The sequence below is a fragment of the Juglans regia genome, chromosome 15, assembly GCF_001411555.2.
Source record: "Juglans regia cultivar Chandler chromosome 15, Walnut 2.0, whole genome shotgun sequence".
NCBI lineage: Eukaryota > Viridiplantae > Streptophyta > Magnoliopsida > Fagales > Juglandaceae > Juglans > Juglans regia.
Window position 1 is genome coordinate 3,340,805 of NC_049915.1, and position 27,165 is coordinate 3,367,969.

A 27,165-nucleotide genomic window follows, 5' to 3' on the forward strand; every position below is an offset into this window, starting at 1 on the left:
TAAACTAAACATAAAAATCTCACAGTCTCGAAAACCCTATCAATTTAAACAAAGTGCATGTTTGGAATTACGGTGGGTAATATAACTTTTAACTTTGAGATTTTTAGTTGTAGAGTTTAAGTAATAAGAAATAGTATTAAAAAGTTACTGTTGGATAACCAAATGTCTAAAGTACTTTCAAACATATTACATTTGTTTAGAAATAATATAAAAAAATAATTTTTAAGGTAGGAATAACATAAAAAGGTTATTGGATTTTTTAAAAATTATGACTATATCCTTGATAGAAATAAAAAATCAAATCTTATAATTACACTCAATATTCAAAGGGCAAAGGGTAAAGTTGTAATTCTTTGAAAATTGTGTGGGTATTTTCGTCCATGTCAGTCTTTTTTTAAAATTCAAACTACATTATCCAAAAAAACATATTTGAGAAAATCATCAAATTGATATTTTTTCGAAACGTAGGTTTTAACCTTTTGAGATTAAAAGGTACTATAATATTTAACAACCAAACAACCAAATTTTATGATTAAATATTATTTTAGGATATTTAAACACTTTAGTTTTTATGACCTCTAATGCAACCTCAAACAAGTCGTAAACTAAACTAAATGATGCCTCGTTACAACTGTTTGTATATATCTCTTTTAAACAAAGGCAGTTACATAAAACTTGAGATTTATATAAAAAAAAAAAAATTGTATATTTTAATGATAGATATTATCACATTGATTTGATATAAAAAAATAATCTAATAAATATTACTTTTCAATATTAGATCAGGAAAAGCACACGCTTCACGGAATGTTTCCCACAGGATGCTTTGATTTTTCTCTAGTTGTGGAAGCTGTAACCTGGTTGTCACCAAATTCACTGTCATTCTCTGTTTTTTGCTTTTTTTTTTCTTTTTAGTAATATTAAATACAGCCATAATAGTATAAATGTTGTGTATTTTTTTTTAATAAATGTGATGTTTATTATTAAAAAATTAATTTTTCTCTATAAAATAAATAATAAATAAACAAATAAAAAAAAAATAAAGAGAGTTTTACATAATTCGATATAAAAACCTCGTCAACAAGTTATTTGGGGGCAAATTCTATTACAAATTTACAATAAGCGACTTTATAATCACTCGTAATCTCACATATCTCGTAATACAATAAAAAAAAAAATTTAGGATTTCGTGAGGTTGAAGATGGCGAGTTGGTTTGGAGAGTGAGATGTGATTAAAATTTTGTGAATAGTAGTAAGATAATTTGTGAATAATAGTGAGATAATTTGAATTGAGATTTTTTGAATTTTGGGAAAGGAGAGAGAAAAAATTGAATAAAAAATATTATAAAGTTAAAATATTATAAAAATATAGTTTTATTTTTTGTTTGGTGATTTGAAAAAATTAGAATTGTTTTTTATTTTTTGTTTGAAAACGTTGTAATGATTAATTTAAAAATTTTGTATTTCATCTGAGGCCTCAGACAAGCTTAGAATCATTGTTGCATGCAGGAGTTTGAGTCATCTTCTTTCACTTTATCTCTTACTTGTCTTATCTCTTAGTTTTATCTTTTTCTTTATTATTAATGATATATTTTCAATGGGTTGGACTTAGCCAACTTTATCCCTAACAGGATGTATGAAAATAGTTGTATGCGCATCATATACTTCTTATTCCAAAACCATCAAACTTGAAAAAGTACTTTGAAAAATGAAACAATTTTACTAATTGAGTAATACTAAGGACAAGTTTTAAATGCATCAGTAGTCTTTTATAACAAACTATGTCCTATAAAATAAAAGTGACTTTTTTTCATACTGTTTCATAATGTGGTCCTTTTTTTTGTTTTTTTTTTATAAAAAACATGCACAATATTTGTATATTTAGAACTTATATATATATATCATTATTCTTACTAATTAGAGAATGAATAATTCTTCTCATCAACCACTATTCACCATCTCATACTCTATGAAAATAAAATAAAATTTCACATCATATGTAGAGTATGTGATGTGAACAATTGTTGATTTGTAGCAAAACTCTTAGAGAATTTTACTTTAGGATAAGTACCCCTAATCTTGTCTTATCTAAGTTCCCATGAATACCAGTTTCTCAAGTGGTTAATTGATCTTCATCTTTCATATACTCCTTGAAAATCAACCCCATCAAAGAGAAAAATAAAAAGAAATTGAGAAAGAAGTATATTACGACGAACAAAAAAATGTTAATTACTCAAAAGGTCCACCTCCTCAGATCCGACTTCAGAGTCGTCGCGAAGTCCGTGTCCAGATCTGTCCCAGGATCGTTCTGAAGTAGTCTCATTCTTTTCATCGCTAATAAACACTGGGACAGAACCGTTGGCAAATTAAACAGAGTGGGAACAGGAGGATTGTAAGAGATAAAGAGTCCTGGATGATATCAAACACATGAACAATTGGGATGACCAGAATGATAAACGTGTACCATGAAGAATCCCACCACCATCTAACTGTTCAAAACACTCAGAATGATGAGGAATCATAAAATACATTTTGAGAAGAAATCTCACTATTTAGAACACTTAACTCTCATTAAATACATATTTATAGTATCACACGGTAAAAATCTTAATTTTTACTTTTATGCATTATTCGTTCAAGAGGCGTGTAGAGCTCGCATTGAGCGACCTATTGAGCGAGTGTAGAGCGAGTTTTCTGTCTGGTGCTTTTTATAATTGAAACAGTGCCAAAAAATCATAACTCATCATTATCGAGTCAAGTCATCAATTCAAGCCAACACACCAACAAAACTAGGCTCCACAAACCCAAGAGCTTCTCCCTATGTTTTGTTGCTGCCTCTCATATCATCTTCCACCAAGGATAACTACCTGTGTTGGAAGGCTGATTAGGTAGGACCCTAACTCCGTGGACAACAACTTTTCGCTATGTTGATGGTTGTGTTCAATCTCCTCGATGGTTTCAATAGGATCAAATGATCCTCAATCTCCTAGCCTCTCGACTTCCCACAAAGTTTGGGTGGTGCTGGAACGCTTGTTCTCTACCCATTCACATGCTCAAGATCTGGTTCCAACTCCCTACACTCTCTGCACATTATTGTACTTGATTGACTTGTATTGTAGTACATGCTAGGCGTCATTTGATAATAAAACTGTTCTCAAGTATTCTCTAGAATATTATACAATTTTTTTTTCTCAAATATCACTCAAATCCAAAATACTTTCAATTTAAAATTTTCAAATTTTCAAATTTTCTATTTAATCATTACTTAATCATCGCAACTTTTCCAAACTTCAAATAAAATACAAAAAATAATACTATTTTTTCAAATTGCAAAACAAAAATAATATTCAAACAATTATATTCAAATAATTTTTTAACATTATAATATTTTTATTCAAAATTTTCTTTTTCTTTCTCCAAAATCTAATAAAACATCTTTAATTCAAACTATTTCACTACTATTTACAAATATACTAAGTATCCAAACGGGACTTTATATTGTTGGGATATGAACTGCACATCTTTTACACGCATTTTAGAGGATGTTTGAAAACATATATCATCTCATCTCATTTTTTTTTCAAACATCATTTAAATTATAGGTGACAATATGTGATACGACCGTTAATCCAACACGAGCACGATACGATAATAACGGATTTGGATTTAGTCTTAACGGATTCGGGTCAAAACGGATTGACCCGTTAAGACATAATTGCTTAATGGATTGATAACGGCACGCCCCGTTTTGACCTGTTAAGGAAGTTAAAGTTACAATTATACCTTTATACCTAAAAGTAAAATTGTTGAGATTTTAATTTTAATATTTTTATTGTTTAGATTGTAATTTTAGACTTGTAGTTAGTTTTATATTTTTTTTATAGATATTGTGATTTTAACATTTATATAAAATTATACTAAACTTAATCAGGTCAAACGAGTTAATTTTGGGTATGTTTAAATCATTTACATAAACGAGTTGAAAATAGTTAGGTCATGTCGTCTTAACCTATTTCGTAGTATTCACTAACGGGGTCAAAACGAGTTGATACGATATGACCAGTTATATTAAATGGTCATGTCAGAGTTTGAAATTTTGACACGATAAGCTTAATTGGTCGTGTTTGGGTTAACCTATATAGTATAATATACATGTCTTGACACAACACTAACACAACCCGTTAATATGATTTGACACCCCTAAACTTTCAAACTAATTATCACAACTTTTTCAAACAAATTATTACAAATTTCTCAAATTTTTAAACAAAAAACAAATAAAATTTTTCAAATTCTAAAATAAAAATAATATTTAAATAATATTTTAACTTTATAATATTTTTTCTTTAAGTTAATTCTTATCTCATCTCCTTTACGAAACTTTTTCTTTTTCATTTCTTAAAACCCAATAGTATTTTTTTCTCTCGTGTTTGGCACGTGATTGAGTGAACTTTCTTAGTAAATTATGTTTCTTATTCATAATTCTATAATTTGTTAAGTTTTAATTAGTATGTCATTTAGGTGTTCGACAAATGAAAATTTGAGATCAAACATATAATCAATTCTATAAAAATAATGAGGCGGCTTATGTATTGCATTTATGGATTTAATATAAGTTAATTGTTAAGTAATTTTGAAATTGAAAAGTCTTCTTACAAGCGAGTTCGCATACCAAATCGCACACCAATACTAATATGTAAATAATTTTCGTAAAATAGAAGACCTTATTCTTCTCTCAAATTATTTTTTTCTTTTTGTTTCTTTTCAATAAAAAAAACTATGTAAATATTGATACGCAGTTTAGTGAGCCAAACTACTTGTACAGTTGTACCTAGCTAGGCTCTTTTGAAATTTAAATAAGAAGGCATTGTCTCCATATCACATAATGTCGTATTATTAAAATGAAAATTCTACTCATCATCCATACATCTTATATATATCTTTATTTTTTATTTTTATCTTTTTATTCTTTTTTAACAAGCGTGTGATATAAGAAGAATGAGTAGAATAACTCTATTAGAATTATTTCATTATACTATAAGGTGAGCATATCACTTGTTCATATTCCAGAAACACTTAACGGTAGAGATTTCGTCCACGTCCTAGGGTTATAGTGCCCAACAAAAGAAAATAGAATTCTACTAAGCAACTTTACACCACACATATGTTGAGGAAAAAAAAATAAAAAAATAAAAAATAAATATGTAAGATTGCTGAGTAAAATTTTTTTAAAAAAATATTAATAGATATTCTAGTGTATTAGTACAATAATGAATTCTCAATATCATAGATTTATATTTCAAATCATAGTATAATAATTATTATTAAATTGTGATCAATGATGACATCCCTCTTGGGTCCATACGGCACCGCTCAATTTGTCTCATTGATATGACATCACTATTTGATCGTGATTTATTAAATAAATAAATAAAAAATTTAAAACAAAATGGCGTCCAAGAATATAAAAAAATAAAATCAAAATCCTATATGGAACAAAAAGAACTGTATAATTAGAAAGGCATAATAACATTACTCAATAAGATTCACGATTAAAATAAACCTTATATAAGCATTTAATATTATATATACATTGTTCTTTTCAAATAGGTCTTGAACCAGTTAATGTGAGGTAGTTATTTCTTTCGAATGTTAAAAGTATCTCACATCATCCGTGAATAGTAATAAAATATTTATAAATAATAGTAAAATAGTTTGAGAATATTTTATCCATTTGGTTATCCAATTTAGATAAGATGAAATGAGATAACAGTAAAATTTTTGAGTTAAGATAAGATGAAATAGTTTGTAAAAAATTACGTTTGGATAATGAGATGAGATGAGATAGTTTGTAATTTTTAGAATTTGAAAAAGGTATAGATCTCGTCCCACTGTCGATTAGAGAATCGAAAAGTATACTGTTTATATACTGTTTATTATCAGTTTTCATTATTTATTACAATTTATTTAAGTGGATATTTTTAAAATTTAAAGATAAAATATAGTGTATTTAGATAGAAAAAACTATTGTACGTTTTCATCTCATCTGTATATACTAACCAAACGTGGCATCACTTCCCGCTCAAAAGAAGTCAAACTAGTTACAGTAACTTCTTCATCAGATCTTTTATAATTAGGACCCAAGTTGCTTGACAGTAAGCATACCAACCAAACATCTGATCTGGTGTCATCATCAAGTACCCAAACATAACCTCCCACGTGCAACACAAACAAAATCCACCTTGCTATACGTACAAGCAAGATGCAGATATTAAGGGAATTAATATTTAGAAACGTATCTAATCTCATCTTATTTTTTTTAAATATTATTTAAATATAAATATTTTTAAATTAATTATTACAAATTTTTTAATTTTTTAAATAAAAAATAATTCAATTTTTTCAAATTTTAAAATAAAAATTTATAATATTTTTTATTTAATTTTTTTTCTTTACTTTCACAAAACCTAATAAATACTTAATTCAAACTATCTTACTACTATTCACAAATTATTTTACTATTATTTATAAAATTTTCATCTCATCTTATTATCTAAACATACTCTAAGGGAACAGTTAGAGACACGCAGATGAGACATGAAATTCTCAAAAGATTTTATAATTTTATTAACAAATATCACTCAAAGATAAAATATTTTCCAAATTCACAATACACTAACTTTTTTAATCATTATCTAAACAAAAAATACCAATACAACTTTTACAAACTATATAACAAAATGCAAAAATCAATACACCTTTTATAAATTTTAAAGTAAAAATAATATTAAAAATTAAATTTAAATAATTTTCTAATTTTCTAATATTTTATTCAATTTTTTCTATCTCATTTTTTAAAATCTAATATAACATTTTAACTCAAGCTCTTCAATTGCACATTTTTTTCTTAGTACAGGTTTTCCATACAAAGTTATTATTAGATGCAATTTAGATAATGAGATAAGATGATATAATTTTATATGAGAGTTAAATAAAATATTATTAAAATATTATTTTTAATATTATTATTATTTTAAAATTATAAAAAATTAAATTATTTATTATATTTTATATAAAAATTTAAAAATATTATAATAATAAAATAAAATAAAATATTTTTATTATCCAAATGAATCGTAGTCTTAAAAGTCCACCGAAGCTTGGCAAACCAATTAAACAAAAATTTCTCCGATCCAATAGTTAGTGTGAATGTAAAGTCTCAAATCTAAAATATCTTTACATACAACTTATCTCGGGACCACTTCACCACCTCTCAAGTCTCAATTGTCAATATTCCAAAAAATAAACAATCTAAAATAGCGGCCACATTATGTAGGCCATGTGGTACAAGTTGGTCCAAAATTAAGGATGTCGTGTTCACAGATTAGGTTCGTCTTCTGTCAAATTATAGATATTCAATTATATAAATCAACTCAAACACGACTCATTAAATTAAATAGATCAAATTGTCGGAATCTAACATGATCTATTTCAATAACATATCATGTCATGTCATTTATGTAATAATTAATTAAAAATTAATCAACACAACACAACTTATTTGAAACCGTTCCATCTAAATGAGTTGAATTTACGCATAATTAGGGATGTAACTGGTCCGGTTCGATTCAATTTTAGACAAAATCTAAGACCGAACCAGCATGTACCAATTTTGTATTTTTCAAAACCGATTACGCACCGATTACTCTCATAAACCGATACTTTCGATTTTACCGGTTTTCGATCCGATCCGATTTTCCGATTTTTTTAAAATATAAATTTCACAATTTGTCATTAAAAATGTTTTAAAAAAAAACTGATTTAAAAAAATCTGTTTTATACTTTTATTAAAAAAATATGTTTTAACTTTTACTAAAAAAATCTATTAAACTATATAATAGTATTAATATTAGACTATTAGTATAGCTAAATAATATATTAGACTATATAATAGTATTAATATTAGACTATTAGTATAGTTATAAGTTATATATTAGTGTTACTTATAAACTATATATTTAATATTAGTATTAGTCATAAACTTTTAGTAAAAACTTGTAGTATTAATTATAAATATAACTATAGTCATTAGTCTATACTAGACTATTAATATTAATAATAAACTTTTAGTGATTTAGTATTAACATTTTATGTAATAATTTATAAATTATAATCAGAAATTATTTTATATATGAATATATAATTATATATATTATATATAAAAATTTCACATAAAAATTTATAATTATACATAATATATAAAACTTATATATATATAATATTTTGTATAAAACTTATATATACAATAATAGAAATATTATTTTTTTATATATATTTTTATCAACCGGTCCGATCCGGGCCGAAAAACATTAAGGCTTCGTTTGGTTTCTAAACATCTCTCAACTCATCTCAACTCATTATTATAACTTTTTTAAATCCCAACATAAAATATAATAAACAATTCAACTTTTTTAAATTTTAAAATAATAATAATATTAAAAAATAATATTCTAACAATATTTTATCATCTCAACTCAATTCAATTCAACTCACTTCAACATCCAAACGCAACCTAAAACCAAAATCGGATCGGAACTGGCCGGTTTTCACATTCCAAGAATCAGTTCCGGACCGTACCGATTCAAAACCGATCTAGTCCGATCCGGTCAGGACCGATTTTTCAGTTTGGATTTACACCCTTACATGTAACTCATTTAACTTGATTAACATAATTTTATATAAAAGTTAAAATCTATATTTATTAGTAACCACAATATCTAAAAAAAAAAGACTACCTATTAACAAAAATATCAATTTTTTTTTTCAAATTTTAACCTATAATAAACTAATATTACAAGCCCAACAATAACAAATATGACTATAGGTCCAGAATTATAATTCTAAAAATAAAAATATAGGTATATTAAGAAAAACTAATATTACAATCTAACAAAAATAAAATTGTAATTTTAAAATAAAAGTTAAATAAATTATTACAGATTAATTTCAAATTAAACAGATTGACCTGCTTATTATCTTAACGGATCAATCAATTTGACCCGCACTCATTTATATCAAACTCAACTCAACTCAACTAATTATGTTATTATATTTGTATTGAAATTTCAGATCGTGTCACGTATTGTTGTTATCCATCCACAAGACATGCGTAAGCGTAGTTAAAGTGACTCTCTAGCAAGTGATTGCTTTACGTAGACAAAAGAGCTAAAATGTCAGCTCTTTTTGTGCTCGACTTCGAGTCTTCAACACAGTGATCAATCAAATGTAGACAACGACTAAACGAGGGTGTGGTTAGAAAGACAAACTTGAATGACATTATTTGGCATTTAGTCCCTTAAAAGTATTGTAAGTGACAAACTGACCCACAATTATTAATTATTTGGACTTGAGCCTGTCAGAAATTATTATTTATCTGGCATTCAACCTGTTAAAGTATTTCTTCAGCCATGCCCATAAATTTTGTTATGTTGGAGAAATTCTTATAAAAATAAAAATTTCCAAACTAATAATGATAAGGGCATATAATATATTTAAATACATAGTTTAATACACATAAGAGAGAGAATTACATCATATCCAATAATCCCTATTTTTTTCTTTTTCTTTTTTTAATAACCAACAATTTTCCTTTTCAGAACTAAATAAAAGATATTTTAATTAAAAAAATATATAAATAAATCTACAAATTTACATATCTTACTAACTTAATACAATACATTAGATTGTATAATTACTTTTAAAATAAAATAAATCTAACAAATATAAAATCACGTACTTAGAATTTTTTTTTTTTTAACTAATCCCCAAAATAGCAATAAAAATTAAACACATTTAGTAATTTACCACAAAATTATTTACCCTACTCACCACTCTGCCTCCGGTGATCCTCCGCCATGTTCCTCAAAATGGAGTCCATCCTCTGCAACTTCAACTGACGCTTGAACTTGTTGATGAAATCGTCTGCCTTGGAGTCCACCTCTTCTTTGTCCTCAGTCGCCCCAACCTTTCCTTCACTCACTGTCGCCGGCCGGCGAGCCTCAACGATGTCGTCCTCTTCAAAATGACGAAACGCCAACTTGGCGCTCACCGACTTCTTCATCTTCCTCTTCGGCTTGGTAGCGTGCGTGCCCTGTAGCCGGTCGTAAATCTCATTCATGGTCTGGTCCGCGTATTGATCTTGTTCTTTGTATTCGCCTTCTTCCTGGGATTGTTCTTCTTCTTCTTCTTCATTCTCTAGGGGTTGTTGGAGAGTCGTGAAATGGGTATCGAATTCTTGGTTTTTGTGCAGATCGGAGGTAGCGTTAGCGGTAATGGCAGTGGTTGGGGACTGTGGCGTGCTGGGCTTGGTAGCGTGGGTGTCCTGTAGCCGGCCGTAAATCTCATTCATGGTCAGGTCCTGGTATTGATCTTGTTCTTTGTATTCATCTTCGTCTTCATCTTCTTCCTGGGATTGCTCTTCTTCTTCATTCTCTAGGGGTTGTTGGAGAGTCGTGAAATGGATATCGAATTCTTGGGTTTTGTGCAAATCGGAGGTAGCGGTAATGGCAGTGGTTGGAAACTGTGGCGCGCTGGGCTCGTGGTATTGGTAACTGCGGAGGTTAATGGACTTGAGCCTCTGAAACATAGACGGAGATCTGGTAAGTTGGGGTTGCTCTAGTTCATGGAGATGTTTGAAATCGAAATGGCTCTCTGATTCTGGGGATTTCTCGAAGATGTTAGCTGGTTCCTGGGATCTGTAGGCGTAGAATTTGATCGATTTGAGCCTTTGCAGTACGGATGGAGATCTAGCAAACTGTGGGTGTTGTGGGTGTTCTGCTTCCGCTCCTGCTTCCGCTTCTGCTTCTGCTTGTTGGTGCTTTTGGTTGCCTAATCTCGAAGTAATGGCAATGGTGCCAATCATGAGATTGAGGACGACGAAGAAAACAGCGGGAGTGAACCAGCTGTTTATGGAAGCCCAGATCGAAGGTGTAGGGGACACAGATGCTTCAAACATGGCTTCCTTCAAATTATTTTGTTTGCTTGACCGACAAAATTACAGAGATAAAAATGGAAGGAAGAAGCTGTCGAGTGTGTGTACGTGGTTTTAATCAGGAGTCGGAGTAAAAAGGGCATAGTCGTGAGTTTTTATTTTCTTGTTCGGGATCTTTAGGGAAACGTGTTAGCTTGTGATAGGTATGTGATAAAGTAGCAGGTATGAAAAAATGTGAGGTCATGGTTGGATTTGGTCCCGGAAATTAGTTGTGATTGTAAAGCGATTTTGTGAATTCTGGATAATGATAGAATTACAATTCTTTTACTATCCTTTTATTATTTTTAATGTATTTATTTTTTTGAAATATTTTCTTAATATCTTTAATTAGTAAAAAAAGTTTAAATAATATATAATTTCATTGATGATTACTTTTTTAACCATTAAAAATATGAATCCGCGAGAAATGAATCCTTTGAACTCACAGTCAATTTAAAAATTCTCTAAAAAAAATTAAAATCAAGTCAATAGGTGGAGAATCTAGACCCACAAAATTTTTTTTTATTAAAATTAAAACATCAAAAAAAGTAGTAGAATGGTAGTAGAAGACTGGTATGACAATCATTATTATTTGAGAATTGAGCGTATAGATATTAGATTCAAGTGCAGTTTGGATAGTGAGATGAGATGATATAGTTTTAAATTAAAGTTAAAAGTTAAAAAAATATTATTATAATATTATTTTTTAATATTATTATTATTTTAATATTTGAAAAGGTTGAATTATTTATTATCTTTTATATGAAAATTTAAAAAAATTGTAATAATAAGATGAGATGAAACATTTTCACTATTCAAATAGGATCTCAATTTAAAATTAAATTGAACTGAATTGATCTCAATTCAGTCCAAGTTTCAAACAAGACCTAAAGGGCAGTGAAGGTGACGGGCTTGAAATTGCAGCCAATGCATTATTACCTTTTATTTTATTTTATTTGTCAAATATATTTTATGCGAGTTATTATATTTTGTTCGAGTCACAAGAAAAGAAAATGTATGAGTGACGATAATTTATTGTAAAATTATTTTTATTAAAAAAGTGCTACAGTCATAAAAAAAGAATTCATAAAAATAAATTTATAAATTAACATGAACTCATATGATACCTATTGATGTCGTGTTTCGCAGCCTAAAAACTCCACGAGGGCCCTGTTCGTCCACATGCAGCTATGAAGAGATGAGGACTTCAGGGCGGTGGGGGACACCTCCAATGCTAAAGTCAGTATGCGATTTCCTTGTGAGGATTATAAAATCTTAACTATCAAAGTGTCTGAACCCATCCCCTCGCTGAGGGAGGGGATATATATACCTGGTCGGGGGTGATCATTGGGAAATGGATTGTGGATGTGTCGCTCCGTACTTGAGTCGTGTGTCCCTAGCTCTCTGCTATGCAATAGACTTGCCAAACTTGATTGTGGCAACCACTAGCCTCAAACTTTATTAAATGCAGCGTGACCCTAGTTAGATGTGTCCACTCCTTACGCCTGTCCAAACACCGAGGTTCAGGGGCAAGGAATGTCCTTGACCTCGGGCGCTGGGGCTGTCGGCCAGTAGTGGCGTTAGACAATTTTGCCTTCCAGCCTCTGGCCAGCACTTGTTACCTAACTGTTTCTCTTCTCGGGCCTCCTCGGCCAACCTGGCCCTGCCCACCCCTTGCCCTCAAGTCCTGGAACTGCTCGAGCCTTGTGTGCTAGGCCTACTTGGCCTAGCCCGACCCTGGGAATTATTCCCCTCATAGTACCCCTTGAATTCTGAGCTCACACGTGTGGTGGAAATTCAAAACGTCCTCGTTGCGCCTTCCTCGGGCATGTACCTTGCGACAGTTCTCCCCGTCATTAATGCATAAGGGCACCTCGGCTTTCGTTGCCTCTTTCACTCCACAACAGTTGATTTAGTGGGGGCGTCCCAACATTCCGTGTTGTGCATCGGCCTGTGCCTTTTACGCGCCCGACATGGACTTCCCATGTTTGCATGGATTCGTGCCAGTTGGGTTCCACGAGCCCACCTACCTGCATCATTTGATCTGTGCAAACTAGCATCATTTATGCTTCACGAGGCCACTTGCCTACATCATCAGCAACGTCTCTATTTCCGTTGCCTCGTTGCACGCCCAGCACCATATATGGCTCTCTCTCTTCTCATTTCCACCATTGATGTTTCTCTCCCCTTCTTTGAACTCTTCACCGTCGCGGTCTCCCTTGTTCCTTGAACTTTTCGTTCCCTTCTTCTTCACTTTCACCGCCATCTTTAATCGTTCCCATGGCCCCGAAAAGGTCTTCCAGCGCTAAGCCTCTGTCCTTTGCTGGGAGTCGTTGGGAGTTCTTGGTCTCCTCCGGGCATTTAGGACGAAGTACAACATCCTTACATTGGCGGTTCTGGGGGGCCCAGGGCATCGACAACCAGTCGTGGCACTCTACCCTCTCATGTTCGCAAATGGGTTTTGCCTCCCGTTCTGTAGCCCCATTCGCGACGTTCTCAACTTCTTGGGGTTGGCCCTTGCGCAGCTCCATCCGAACGCTTGGCGACTCCTGGTGGCCAATTGCATTATCTATCGGAGGGTGCTCAGCTCCAGTCCTGAGGAATACCCCGACCTGACTGCACGGGAGTTCTTGTCGGTGTACTGCGTGCTACGCCTCAATGAGAGTTTGTACAGTTTCCAGGCACGTACGGCCAGGAGGTGTATTACCAACCTTGAGTCACACCACTCGCACATTAACACTGGTCTCATAAGTTCTTCTTCGTCTCGGGCTTGGGATAGGAGTACCCCGAAGGAGAAGAGGTCCACCAGGAGTATCCTGTTCAGGCCATTTGGTCGTACGTCGCTCTCTCCAAAAGCATGTTCGTTAAACTATCCAAGAATGAGGAGGACAAGCTAGCGACAATGTTATCTTGGGTATCGGCTCACCCTCACAATATGGAGACTGATGTGGTCCTCTCTGACATCAACATCAAAAGTTACTTGACCGTTCCCGACCGCCCGTACATGCTTGGTCGGGACTTCTAGAGCGACCCGTCATTGCCTCGGGGCCAGAAGCGTCACTCCTTCAGCTGGCAGTAGGGGGAAGCGGCCAAAAGTGGGTTGCGACAAAGCTGGTGGAGTTCCCCGAAGGAGGTCGGGGAATCTTGGAGCAGAGAGCCTGCTTCTTGGAGTGAAGCCGAAGGGACCAGACTCCCTTCTACCCATAGGGGGTCGAGGAGCGAGGCCAGGGGGTCCCCGTGTGAGCAACCCAAGTGCCTAGAGATCCTAGTTCCCCCTACCTAGGGGACCACTTCTTTCCCAAGGGCGTAGTGCTCGACGTTCTCCTCGCTGTCTGTTCTGTCGGAGTTCTTCGTCGAGGAGGAGGAAGATGACGACTTTCTCCAATCCACCTTTTTCAACGCCTTCATTAAACTTGCCCTTCGGGGGGGAGCCGTTTGTGGAGTCGCTCATCTCCTTCGAGGAGACACTCGCACAGGAGGTCGTTCTCCCTGTTCCTCCAATGGCCACAACGGGATCTCTTTGATCGTCAAAAAGCGTGGGGAGCTCGAGGAGGAGAACAGGGCACTCTGGCCTCTGGCACTTCTCACCCGCCTGGAGATTCGCAAGGTGAATAGGGAGGCCGAGTTTCTCTCCCTAAAACGCGAGCGGCCATGCCTCGGCAAGTCTAGGGACTTATATCCGAGCGGCCATTCGGGTAGAGCTCGAGATGCTCTTAGCCCGACCTTAACCCAACGGTGACTCTAGGGACTTGGCTTTGCTGGACACGAGGCTCGTCAAGTCTAGAGATTTGTATCCGAGAGGCCATATGGGTAGAGCTCGAGATGCAATAGGCCCGAACTTAACCCCGCAGTGAGTCTAGGGACTCAACTTTGCCTGACACAAGGCTCGGCAAGTCTAAGGACTTGTATCTGAGAGGCCATATGGGCAATGTTGCGGCGAGTCTAGGGACTCAACTTTGTTGGACACGAGACTCAACAAGTTTAGGGACTTGTATCCGAGAGGCCATTTGAGTAGAGCTTGGGATGCTCTAGGCCCGGCTTTAACTCCGTGGTGAGTCTAGGGACTCGACTTTGACGGACACGAGGCTCGACAAGTCTAGAGACTTATATATGAGAGGCCATGTGGGCAGAGCTCAGGATGCTCTAGGCCTAACCTTAACCCTTCGGCTAGTCTAGGGACTCGGCTTTGCTGGATACGAGGCTCAGCAAGTTTAGGGACTTGTATCTAAGAGGCCATGTGGGCAACCCCGTGGCGATTTTAGGGACTCTACTTAACTGGTTTCTAGTTTTGAGAATTCGGCAAGTTTGAGGCGAACATCCATACATCTTCATTTATAAGTACACAGACTTCATTCATGGATAACATTTGTGATCCCTAGGCAAATTACCTCTTCAGGTGCTTCCACAGATGGGGGAGATCACGACCTTGACCGTCTTCAAGGCGATAGGTACCAGGTCTCTATTGCTTGTCGTTACCACGTAAGAGCCTTCCCATTACGGCCCCAACTTCCCATCATCCTGGGTGGTTACCCCAGTCTGTTTTAGCATCAGGTCTCCTATTTTGAAGGAGCGTGGCCTGACCCACTTGTTGAAGTACCACTCTGCTTTCCTTTTATTGCTCATTGTCCGCAACGCGACTTCTTCCCATCTTTCTTCTAGGAGATCCATGATTTCTTTCAATCTTTCGTCGTTGAAGCTCAGGTCGAAGTGCTGGACCCAATATATGGGCTTCTCTATCTCCACGGGAATCACCGCTTCGCTCTCGTAGGTGAGGGCGAAGAGAGTCACTCTAGTCAAGGTTATGAAGGTCATTTGGTATGCCCACAGTACCCCCCTGAAGTTCTTCAGTCCATCCTCCTTTTTGAACCCCCAACTTTTTCTTTAAAGTGGACAATAGAGTTTTGTTGGTTGCCTCGGCTTGACAATTGGCTTGCATAAGGGTGTAATTGGTCCGGTTTGGGACAAATTTTAGGATTGAATTGGTATACATCGATCTTGCATTCTCAAGAATTGATATTGCACCGGTTACCCTCCTAAACCAATACTTCCGATTTTACCGATTATTGTCTGGTTTTTCAGTTTTAGTATTAGTATTACTAATGTATTTATGAAAAGGAATATGTTGAGAATTTATTAAACCATAAAATGTAATTAATATATATACTTTATATTTAAAACATATGATCAAATAAATGTTCATGTTTAAAACTTAAATTTTATGTTATAAATTATAATATAACATTATTTCATATATAATTATATATATTATGTAAAATTATATACAATATTAAAAATTAGTTAAATATATATGAACCGGTCTGGTCCAGTGCCGGAAAACATAAAATCAAAATCGGACCCGTTTTGATCGGTTTTTAAAATGGAGGAACCGATGCCGGACTGAACCAACCTGTCCGGGCTGATTCTCTAGTTTATTTTTACAAGCCTAGGTTTGCGGGTGTCCCGACGAAGAGTACTTGACCTTAATCTCCAACTCTACAAACCATTCCCGGAAGTGCGAGCAATCAAATTGTCTTCTGTTATCCGATATGAAGCTTTGGGGAAATACCAAATCAGCAGACTATCAACCTCCGCAAGAACTTCGTGATGGCTCAGGTGGTGATGGTTGCCAAGGTTTCTGCTTCGACCCATTTTGCGAAGTAGGAGACTTTTATGACCACGAACTTTGCCCCTCCTCTAGCCATTGGGAACGTGCCAATCAAGTCCAGTCCCCACTGTGCCAAAGGCCATGGAGAGGTGATCGAAGTCAAATCCTCTCGCAGGTAGCGTGGCACGAGCGCATGCTCTTGGCATCTTGGGCATTTCTTTGCAAAACTCTTCGCGTTCCATAGGAAGTGGGGCTAGTATTATCTAGCCTGGGTCACTCTCGCGGCCAGTGCCCTTCCACCTGAGTGGTTCCTACATATATATTCATGAATTTCGATCAGCACATGTTGGGTTTCATCCGGCAAGATGAATCTTGGGAGTGGCTCGGAGAAATCTCTCTTGTACAGGACCCTTCCCAAGAATGTGAACCGTGCGGCCCTGTTCCTGACTTTGCGTGCCTCCTCTAGGTCGCCCGGGACTTCGCCTTCCTGTAGAAACTTCATGATGTCTGTGGCCTACTCGAGAGGTGTCAAATAGGTGACTGACACCTCGAGTGTCGAGTAGGTGACTGACACCTCGAGCCAATGGCTGGGGCGTCGACCTTCCTGACCACTATGTGTTAGAGAAGGGGGAGCTCCTCCTGCCTCGAGGTGGCCATCACCAAACAATCCGCCTTCTGGCTCTCTCCCCTCGGGATTTGCTGTATACGAAAGTAGTGGAAGAGGTCGTGCCCCTTGCACACTTGTTGGAGGTACTTATTCAATTTTTTGCCTTTTGTGGCAAATTCCCCCGACACCTGATTGACGACCACTTGGGAATCGGCCTTCACCTCGATTTCTGTGGCTCCTAGTAGCCTGGCCACTAACATTCCTACTAATAGTGCTTCGTATTCCGCCTCGCTGTTGGTCGTCTTAAAGGTGAGCTTTTTCGCATAGTTGTGCTCTTCCTCGTGTTCGATGACTATGTGCACCCCTACACTCCTCCAGCTTGGCAGGACGATCCGTCCACAAAAACCTATGAGGGCCTCCCCTGGAGTGCAACTTGTATCTCCTCTGGGAAGCTTGTGAACTCAGTCATGAAGTCTGCCAGCACCTACCTTTTAATCGCTATACGGGGCAGGTACTCAATGTTGAATTCACTTAGCTCGATTTCCCATTTAGCAAGTCAGCAGACGTGTCAGGCTTCTGCACGACCTTCTTGAGTGGGACGTCGGTGAGCCACTTTCATCGGGTGGTTTTGGAAGTACGGTCTTAACCTTCTCGTGACAACTACCAACACGAACACTAGCATCTAAATCCGCAAGTACCTAGCCTCGGCCTTGCGGAACACCTGGCTCATATAATAGACCAGCCGCTATCCTTCCTCTATATCACAGATCAATATTGCGGACACGACTAGGTACACGATTAGGTTCTCGCATGGCTTAGTCTAGCTGAGAAGCAGGGGGTGGACTAGGTACTTCTTCAGTTCGGCAAATGCCTCATCACAAGCAAAATTCCATTCCTGAGCCTTCCTCAGGATCTTGAAAAATGGAAGGCATCGATCGGTTGACCGAGTGATAAAGCGGTTTAATGCTGCCACTCGGCCAGTGAGTCTCTGGACTTCGTGAACGTTGGGGGGGGGGGGCATCCCCACTATTGCCTTAACGTTTTCTAGGTTGGCCTCGAAACCTCGCTCAGAGACCATGAAGCCCAAAAACTTGCCTGACTCCACTTCGAATGTGCACTTCAGTGGGTTAAGCTTCATTTGGTAGCGTCGGAGCACTGCGAAGGCTTCCCGTAGGTTCGATAGGTCCTGTTTGGGTTTCTTGCTCTTCACCAGTAGGTCATCTACATACACCTCCATGTTGCATCCAATCTGTTGCTTGAACATCTGGTTGACTAGCCATTAGTATGTGGCGCCAGTGCTCTTTAGGTTGAACGACATGGCCTTGTAGCAGTAGAATCCTCTGTCTGTGATGAGAGTCGTTGTCTTCATCGTCAGGACTCATCTGTATCTGGTTGTATCAGGAGTACGAGTCCATGAAGTTGAGAAGTGGGTGACTGGCCGTTGAGTGCACTATCAAATCAATGCAGGGCAAGGGGAAGCTGTTTTTCGAGCAAGCCTTGTCCAAGTACATGAATTCAACGCACATTCTCCACATCTCGCTCGCCTTCTTGACCAACTTCATATTGGAAAGCCATTCGGGATAATGGGCTTCGCAAATGAACCCTGCCTCAAAGAGATGGTCAACTTCATCAACCATGGCCACGTACTTTTCTACACTGAAGCTTTAGTGCTTTTGCTCGATCTTCTTGGCTGTGGGGTCCATGCAGAGGTGGCGTTCGATGATTGAGTTGTCAATCCCGGGCTTCTAGTCGTGACTTCAAGCGATCACATCCTCGTGCTCGAAGAGGAGTTGCTTCACGGCCTGCCTTAGTTCAGGAGCCATTTTGGTCCCTACCCGTACTATGCACTCGAGCCTTTTCCGATCTACAAAAACCAACTCCAAGGGCTCATTGGGTTCCACCTACCGCAGTGCTTGCTAGTCTTGGACTTCCTATTCCCATTCGACTAGGGTCGACGGTGAAGGTGGTCCGGCTACCTCATTTGCTTTCCTGATCATCTTGACTTCCTTAACTTCGTGCCTTAGCTTCCGAGCATAACATTTTTGAGCTAGCACCTGCTCGCCACAGACCTCTCCCACCCCCAAGTCTGTGGGGAATTTCATCTTGAGGTGGTAGGTTGAGGTTACTGCTTTTAGGATGTTCAGGGTCTAGCGACCCAGTATTGCATTGTACGAGGAGAGGGCCGTCACCACTAGGAAGTCGGCCATCGTGGCTGAAGTCTTGGGGGCCTTCCAAGCCAGAATAGACAGTGTGATGGCCCTCATTGGTTGGATGATATCGCCCGTGAAGCCCTTAAATGGTATCAGGGCCGGGAGCAGTCGGTCCAAGTTGATCCCCATCCAGACAAACGCTTCCCTGAATAGAATGTTCATTGAACTGCCATTGTCAACTAGGACTCTTAGAGTAGTGAAGTTGGCAATTTGTACGATAACCACCAACGCATCGTCGTGAGGGTGGAGGACGCCCTCCTCATCCTTCGCATTGAAGGTTATCGTTGTTCCCCAGGGGTGCTTCCTGGTGCCGGTGGCGACCCTTCTCGTTGTGAACACTTCCTCGTATTGGGCCCTTCAGGTGTGGGCCCTCCAAGTCGACGAGGTGGAACCTCCTCCTGTGTATCCTCCCACGACCATGCGGATCTCAACCATAGGGTTGTTTGCTCTTACTGGGCTCCGACGTCGCGGGCTGCTTTGGGCCTCTCTCTCAGGCCTTAGTCTCCTCGAGCTCTCACTATGCCGGGCCCTCAAATGGCCACCCTCGCGATGTTCCTATTGGTCTGCCGTCTGCCGCCGCTGGTCTAGTAGGCCTTCCAACGCCTCCCTCCTCTTGCGTATCCTCCCACGATAGTGCATATCTCACCCACCAGGCTGTTTGCCCTTACTAGGCTCCGATGTCATGGGCTCCTTCGGGCCTCTTTCCCAGGCCTTCGTCTCCTCGAGCTCCCACTATGATGAGCCCTTGAATGGCCTCCCTAGCGTCGTTCATGTCGGTCCGCCATCTGCTGCCACTGGTACAGCAGTCCTTAGTATTGTGCCAGTCCGTCAGTTGGTAGATGTAGTACTTGCGGCTCTCCTAGCCTTGTCGTGGTTCCTTCCACGAGCTCAGGTAGCATTCACCTTCTACGACCAGGCTCATGTGTGCATCGGGCTTGCCGTGCACCCGAGCAGACGCTTCACCCATTTTCTTGGCCGTCGGTGCTCCCTTCTTACCCCATTCGCAGTTTGGGCCACCTTTCTGTCCAGCTGCCTTCTTGTCCGCTTGCTCTACCTCAATCCTTAGAGGAGCCGTCAAGGCCTTGAGGGAGTCCTTAGCATTAATGAAGTCGTCAGCTCGGTCTATAAACTTCCTCTGATTTGTGGGGGTTCTAAGCTATCTCGGTAATGAACGGGTTTCGAGGCCAAATTCCCCCCAACAGGGCTGCTAGGGTGATCTTCTCATCCTGGTCGCCCTTGGTTTTACGCTCCTGATTAAATCGAGAGAGGTATGACTTCGGGCTCTCGTTGTCTCACTGGTTCACTGTCAAGATGTAGGCAGTCGGGTGCCTCCTCTTCTGGCTCAATGGTACTGGGCATTAAGGATCTGAACCAAGCCCTCGCCGCCCCCTTCAATGCAAGAGGGAATGCTCTGCGCGCGATTTTTCCTGGGAACCTATGTAGGGTCATGTCAGCCTTGAACGTTTCCAAGTGCACCAGCGGGTCCTTGCACCTATCGTACACATTCACTTGAGGGGCTTTGAATCTTGAGGGGAAAATAACTACCATGACTTCGGTGCTATACGACAGGTCCATGCTAATGAGCAGCTGGTCTACTGAGAATGGCGTGCCTATCCATTTGGCCATTTCGGTCTATTTATCCTCGAGCTTCCAGAGCTCGAGGCACATTCTGCGCCTCTCTTCTTCGCCTTCGGGATTCACCGTGATTTGGCATGCTGGCTGGGCTCGCCTCCCTCCAATTCTCCATCGAGTTCTTTGCAGAGTGTCGTTCTCCTGGTGAAGGGACGCTACCTTTTCCATCAGTTTTCGTATGTTTTAACCCATCTCGTTGGTCCTTGCTTCCATCGCTTTGAACTGTTCTTCTTCTCATCGTGAGGCTTGGGAACATGTTGTTGCAGGCATGTGAAGGATACGCTATTATAAGAAAAGAAATCCCACAGATGGCGCCACTGTTGATGTCGCGCGCCACTGTTGATGTCGCGTTTCACAGCCCGAACAACTCCACGAGGGCCCAGTTCGTCCACCTGCAACTATGAAGAGATGAGGGCTTCAGGCTAGGTGGGGACACTTCCGATGCCAAAGTTAGTATGCGATTTCCTTGTGAGGATTATGAAATCTTAGGTATCAAAGTGTATGAACCCCTCTCCTCGCTAAGGGAGGGGGTATATATACCTGGTCGGGGGCAACCTTAGATTATGGATGTGTCGCTCCGTACTCAAGTTGTGTGTCCCTGCCAGCTCCCTACTTTGCAACAGACTTTCCAGACTTGATCGTGGCGACCACTGACAACCTAGGAGGGAAGTTGTGGTGTGCGTAGCCTCGGAATTCATTAAATGTGGCGTGACCCTGTCAGATGCATCCACTCCTTAGACTTGTCCAAAGGCTAGTGTTAAAGGACAGGGGTTGTCCTTGACCTTGCGTGCTGGGGTTGTCGACCAATAGTGGCGTCAAACAATTTTGCCTTCCAGCCTCTGGCCAACGTGTGTTGTCTGACTGCTTCTCCTCCCGGGCCTCCTGGTTCGACCTGGCCCAATCCACCCCTTGCCCTCAACCTTGGAACTGCTCGAGCCTTGTGGGCCTGGCCCGGCCCTAGGAATTACTCCCCTCACAATACCATAAATCTACCTTACAATAAAAATAACTTTACAATCTAACATACCACATCAAACGACGTCAATTTATGAGTTTACTTTTGTGGCTAAAGTATTTCTCTTTTAATTATAAAATAAATCGAACATATCACATTAAGTCACACCAATTTATAAATATATCTTTATAAAATCTGTTTGTGTTTTAGCACTTTTATATTTAGTTTGACTTATTTGAATTGGTATATAATGAATGCTCTTTAATGGTTGCTTGAATGTCAAATTTCGGCTACATTTGGATGTTGAGTTGAGTTAAGTTGTAAATAGTAGTATTTTATTGATCCTATTGAGATGAGTTTAACTATTTTGGGTTGATATATGTTTAACTTTTTAGGTTGAGATATATGAAGTAGGTTGAGATGAATTTAACATTTTTATGGAAAGTTGAATAAGTAGTGAATCTCATTAATGATTGATTTGAGATGAGTTGAGTTTGGTTCAACAATCAAACACAACGTATTAAAACTTAATGTTCATTATTATGTAATATTACTTACATTTTATATAATTTATTATCATATATGAGCCAATTATACTATTTCATAGAAGTGATGGGAAATATTAGGTTTAAAAAAATATTTTATAAACATTTATATAATACATTGATGACAAAATAGATATATATGTTTCAAGATTGTGAATAAACTCTTTCGTAAATGTCAAATACAACTTTAAGATTATAGGAAAATAGGGAAAAACTCTCTCAAGTATTTTCATAAGCAAATCTTCGTAATAATAATCAAGAACACCAAATAACGAAACTAGACTTGCCTTTTTAGAGGCTAACAATTGAAGAAGTTGAAATAAAATGAATTCTTAAACTAAACATAATATAGATAAAAGCCTAATCTATTTAAATTTTTAAACTCATAAATAAGGGTCATGCTACGGAGACCGATAGTCTACCGATGGCTGACCACCGATGGTTTTATTTTTATTTTTAATTTTTTTTCAAAACATTAAGAAATCATTTTTTAATATTTAAGAAAATAAAATAAAAAAATTAATTCAATACATTTGTTAGCATTTGACAAAATAAATAAATAATAAAAAGATAAAAATGCACCTATCGGTGCAAATGTTCAGTAGACCATCGTTCTACCTAGCATTTTCCCATAAATAATAATACCACATCCATAATAGTCATAATCATCTAATATAATTGTTACAATTTAATTTAAATTAAAACTCTATCTAAAATTTAAAATTATTCAAATCCAATCATGTTTACTTGACCTAGCCTAAGTGAACTCTCTGTAGGACTCTCACTCGACCAAGCCTTAAGTGAGGGTTGAGCAAACTCTCTATTTGACTCTCGCCCAATCGAACATTGAGTGAATGTCGAGTGAACCCTTGGATTTAGTATTCTTGTGCGATTTTCCTCTTCCTTCAAGCCATCTTAACCTCTAAGTCCTTTTATAACCTTGGTAGTCATAGTCATGCTCCCAGCATCAATTAGAATGTAAAGTTCTTTTTATTATAGACTATATGAAATATATGATATTTTAAAATTCTCTTTGTATTTGGGGTAGTTTGTGTGTGCAATATGCCGATTATGATAAGTTGATATGCTAAACAGAAACCCTATGTTGGTTAGAGAGTAAAAATATATATTTATATATTTTTAATAAAAGTATCTGTATATATATTAGAATGTGGTACATTGAAATCTTTTCAGGGTTTGGGGGCAATTATTGAAAATAATAATATGAGAGGTGACAAATTGAGAAAATTATGTTGAGAAATTAATTTTTAAATAAATACTTATTTTCATTATGCAGTAGTCATTGGAAGTAGGGGTGTAAACCGGTCGGTCAAGACCGGAGAAACTGACCGGTTGGGTCCGAACCGGACCGGACCGAACTGACCAAATGCATGGTCGGTTTCGGTCCAGTAAATAAGAAAATTTCGGTCTTCGGTCAGGTCCCGGGGTGGAGATTTCTCGGACCGGACTGGACCTGACTGACCGAATAAAAAATTACAATAAATAAAAAATTATATATATTATTTATATAATAATTGTATAAAATTTTAAATATGTTATTAATACTTGTTAATATTCTATAAATTAACAATATTTTATATATATATCTTCATCTAACCTATCACTATTAACAATATAAAATTTTAAATATGTTATTAACACTTGTTAATATTCTATTAATTAACTAATATATAATATTAATTAGTTAATTATATGGTAATTATATAAATTAATAATGTAATTTTCATTTAATTTATTATCATTGACCATATAAAATATTTTTTTATTGAGTTTGTTACATAATCCACATTAATAAGTCACTTAATTTAATTTAGTATTTTAAATAAATTTTTTTTATTAATTGATTTTTAAAAAAAAATATGCCGGACCGACCGGACTGGACCGATAACTACCAGTCCGGTCCGGTCCCTATGGTGTGTTCGGTCCGGTTCGGTGATGGACCGAAAATATTCGGTCCATCACTGGACTGGACCGGACCGACCGGTTTACACCCCTAATTGGAAGGGGCTGACATTACCATTTTACTTCTTCTTTTTTTTTTTTCTATTTAATTACTCTAATACGCAGCGAAAATAAAAACTAAATGGGTGTGAATTAAAAAAGGGTTCCTCAAAACAAGAAAATGTTGAATTGAACGCAGAGTCCATCAACTTTATTAACTTCAAAGCTCAAACACTTCTAACTGAACAAAGAGATTCTCATAGAGAAATTTTACATAGAAGTCTTACACCCCATACTTCCACTTAATTAACATATGATTTATCATTATATCTCAATACTTAAATATGTGTGTTTAAATAAAAGGACAAAAATGAAAAATCACATGTTGGTTAGATGGATGTTGTGGTGCAAGACTTCCTTATAACATTTCTCTTAAATTAAAGGTATTATGTAACACTATTATTTTTCACAAATGCTGCTTATTTAAAACATGGTTGTGTAAATGGTTGTTAAAATGGTTGCATGTGTATCATTTTCCAATGAGTAATGTTATACACCACACTCTCATCCTATTTTGATCATACTAAATGGTATGTGGCGCATTCATCGCTATTAGATGATAAAGTAACATGCAATAAATGATCATTTAATGGTGATAAATGTGACACATAATGCTTAATGGGATGAAAGTGGGATTAGGGCTGAGCACCGACCACTTCAGAGTCGGAGGGCCCAACCTCCGACTCCGAGATATAGAGAATCCGCTCCGCCTCCGACTTCGACTTGTCAAAGCGGAGTTGGATTTTTGGACCTTTTTTTTTTTTTTTTATCTATTTTAACTTCATATTTGATCCACTTTTTTAAAAAAAAAAATTGTGGGCTTTCAAATTTCTCAAAATTACAATCTAAACTTATTAAACTTTTGATTATAACAAAAAATACAACCAAATAAAACAAGTAACATACTAACATGCATTCAAAAATTAAAAATAAAAAGAAAGTCATATTTTTACATGTATTCTCATCATTCATGATTCCATATCCACATTTAACTAATCACTACAATAAACAAAAGTACCATATACGAAATGAAGATTCAAAAAATAGTATTACTATAATATACTATTAGTCTATTACTATATCTTATAGTATAATTACTAATACTATAGTATCATACTATTAGTATGTTAGTGATTTAATATTATATATATATATATATATATATATATTAACTCTTATATTTTATATATATATAAATATATATATTAATATATATAAATATTAGTAATACACTAATAGTATTAGTATATTAGTATTAGTATTAGTATTAGTATTAGTTATACTAGTAGTGATATTAGTTATACTAATAGTTATATTAGTACTAGTTATTATTAATACTATATATTATACTGATAGTGATATTAATACTATATATAGTTATAGTGATTAGTATAACTACATTATTATTAGTTATAGTGATTTAGCATAATTATAATAGTATAAGTTATAGTGATTTAGTATAACTATATTAGTATAAGTTATATTGATTTAGTATAGGTATAATACTATAAGTCATAACTATAGTCTATATTAGTATTAGTATTAGTTATAGTGATTAGCATAACTATATATTAGTATTTGCTATAGTGATTTTAATTTAGTATTACTATATAATACTATTAGTATAAATCACCATACTAACTATATCACTGATAGTACTAGTATACTAATACTAGTATATCATTATAGTTAACAGTATCATATAATAATATAGTATTAGTAATTAATACTATGGTGATTTATATAGTAATTTATATATAGACTTAAAGTGGATTACTAATAGTATTAGTATTAGACCATAAATCTAATTAATATGCTAATGTATATTAGTATTACTAATATATTTATCAAAAGGAATATGTTGATAATTTATTAAGTCAAAAAATATAATTAATACAAGATATTGTTATATAAAATTTATATGAATAATACTTTAGTTATTATACATTAGTATTATATGTTATTATAAATTTATAGATTAGTGTTTATCCATTAGTATTACATGTTGATGTTATTATGCATCTTAGTGTTTATAGTATATTATATATACATTAGTATTACATGTTATTATATTTATACATTAATAATTTAATGTTACAATTTACATGTAACATGGTAGTAATATTGTAAATTTGTAATAGTATGATATTTACATATAGTCATATACTAAACTATTATTATTTATTAGTCAATTTAGTCTATATATTATAGTATAAATATATTATTTAACTAGTATATTATTGAGTTTAGCTAACTATATAAGATATAGTTGTATAAAATTTAAATGATTAATATATAGAAAAATACATATCTTTTTCTAAAATATGTATAAAATCGGAGGCAGAGGCGGAGTTGGAGGTGGAGTGTCGGAGGCGGATCGGAGTGGAGCTGGAGTCGGTTCGTCAATGATTCCGACTTCGACTCTGACTTGTCAGAGTCGGAGCGAACCCGGAGCGAAGTCGGATTCGGAGTTGGATTGTCGGATTTTTGCTCAGCCCTAAGTGGGATGATAGTATAATGTATAAAAGTTTCCTTTTCCAATACATATAAATATATATAT

The 27,165-nt window shown here is 36.1% G+C and overlaps 1 protein-coding gene across 1 annotated transcript; it reads right to left on the reverse strand.

The window, feature by feature from the left end:
- Positions 1-9,691: 9,691 nt before the first annotated feature.
- LOC109008866 (pathogen-associated molecular patterns-induced protein A70-like) lies at positions 9,692-11,166 on the reverse strand. The gene has a single exon (XM_018989121.2). It carries the CDS (start codon positions 11,012-11,014, stop codon positions 9,881-9,883), a length of 1,134 nt encoding a protein of 377 aa, XP_018844666.1. The 5' UTR covers positions 11,015-11,166; the 3' UTR covers positions 9,692-9,880.
- Positions 11,167-27,165: the final 15,999 nt, after the last annotated feature.

Excerpts from the sequence above, each read along its gene's own strand:
- LOC109008866 (XM_018989121.2), bottom strand. The coding sequence starts at position 11,014 with ATGTTTGAAGCATCTGTGTCCCCTACACCTTCGATCTGGGCTTCCATA.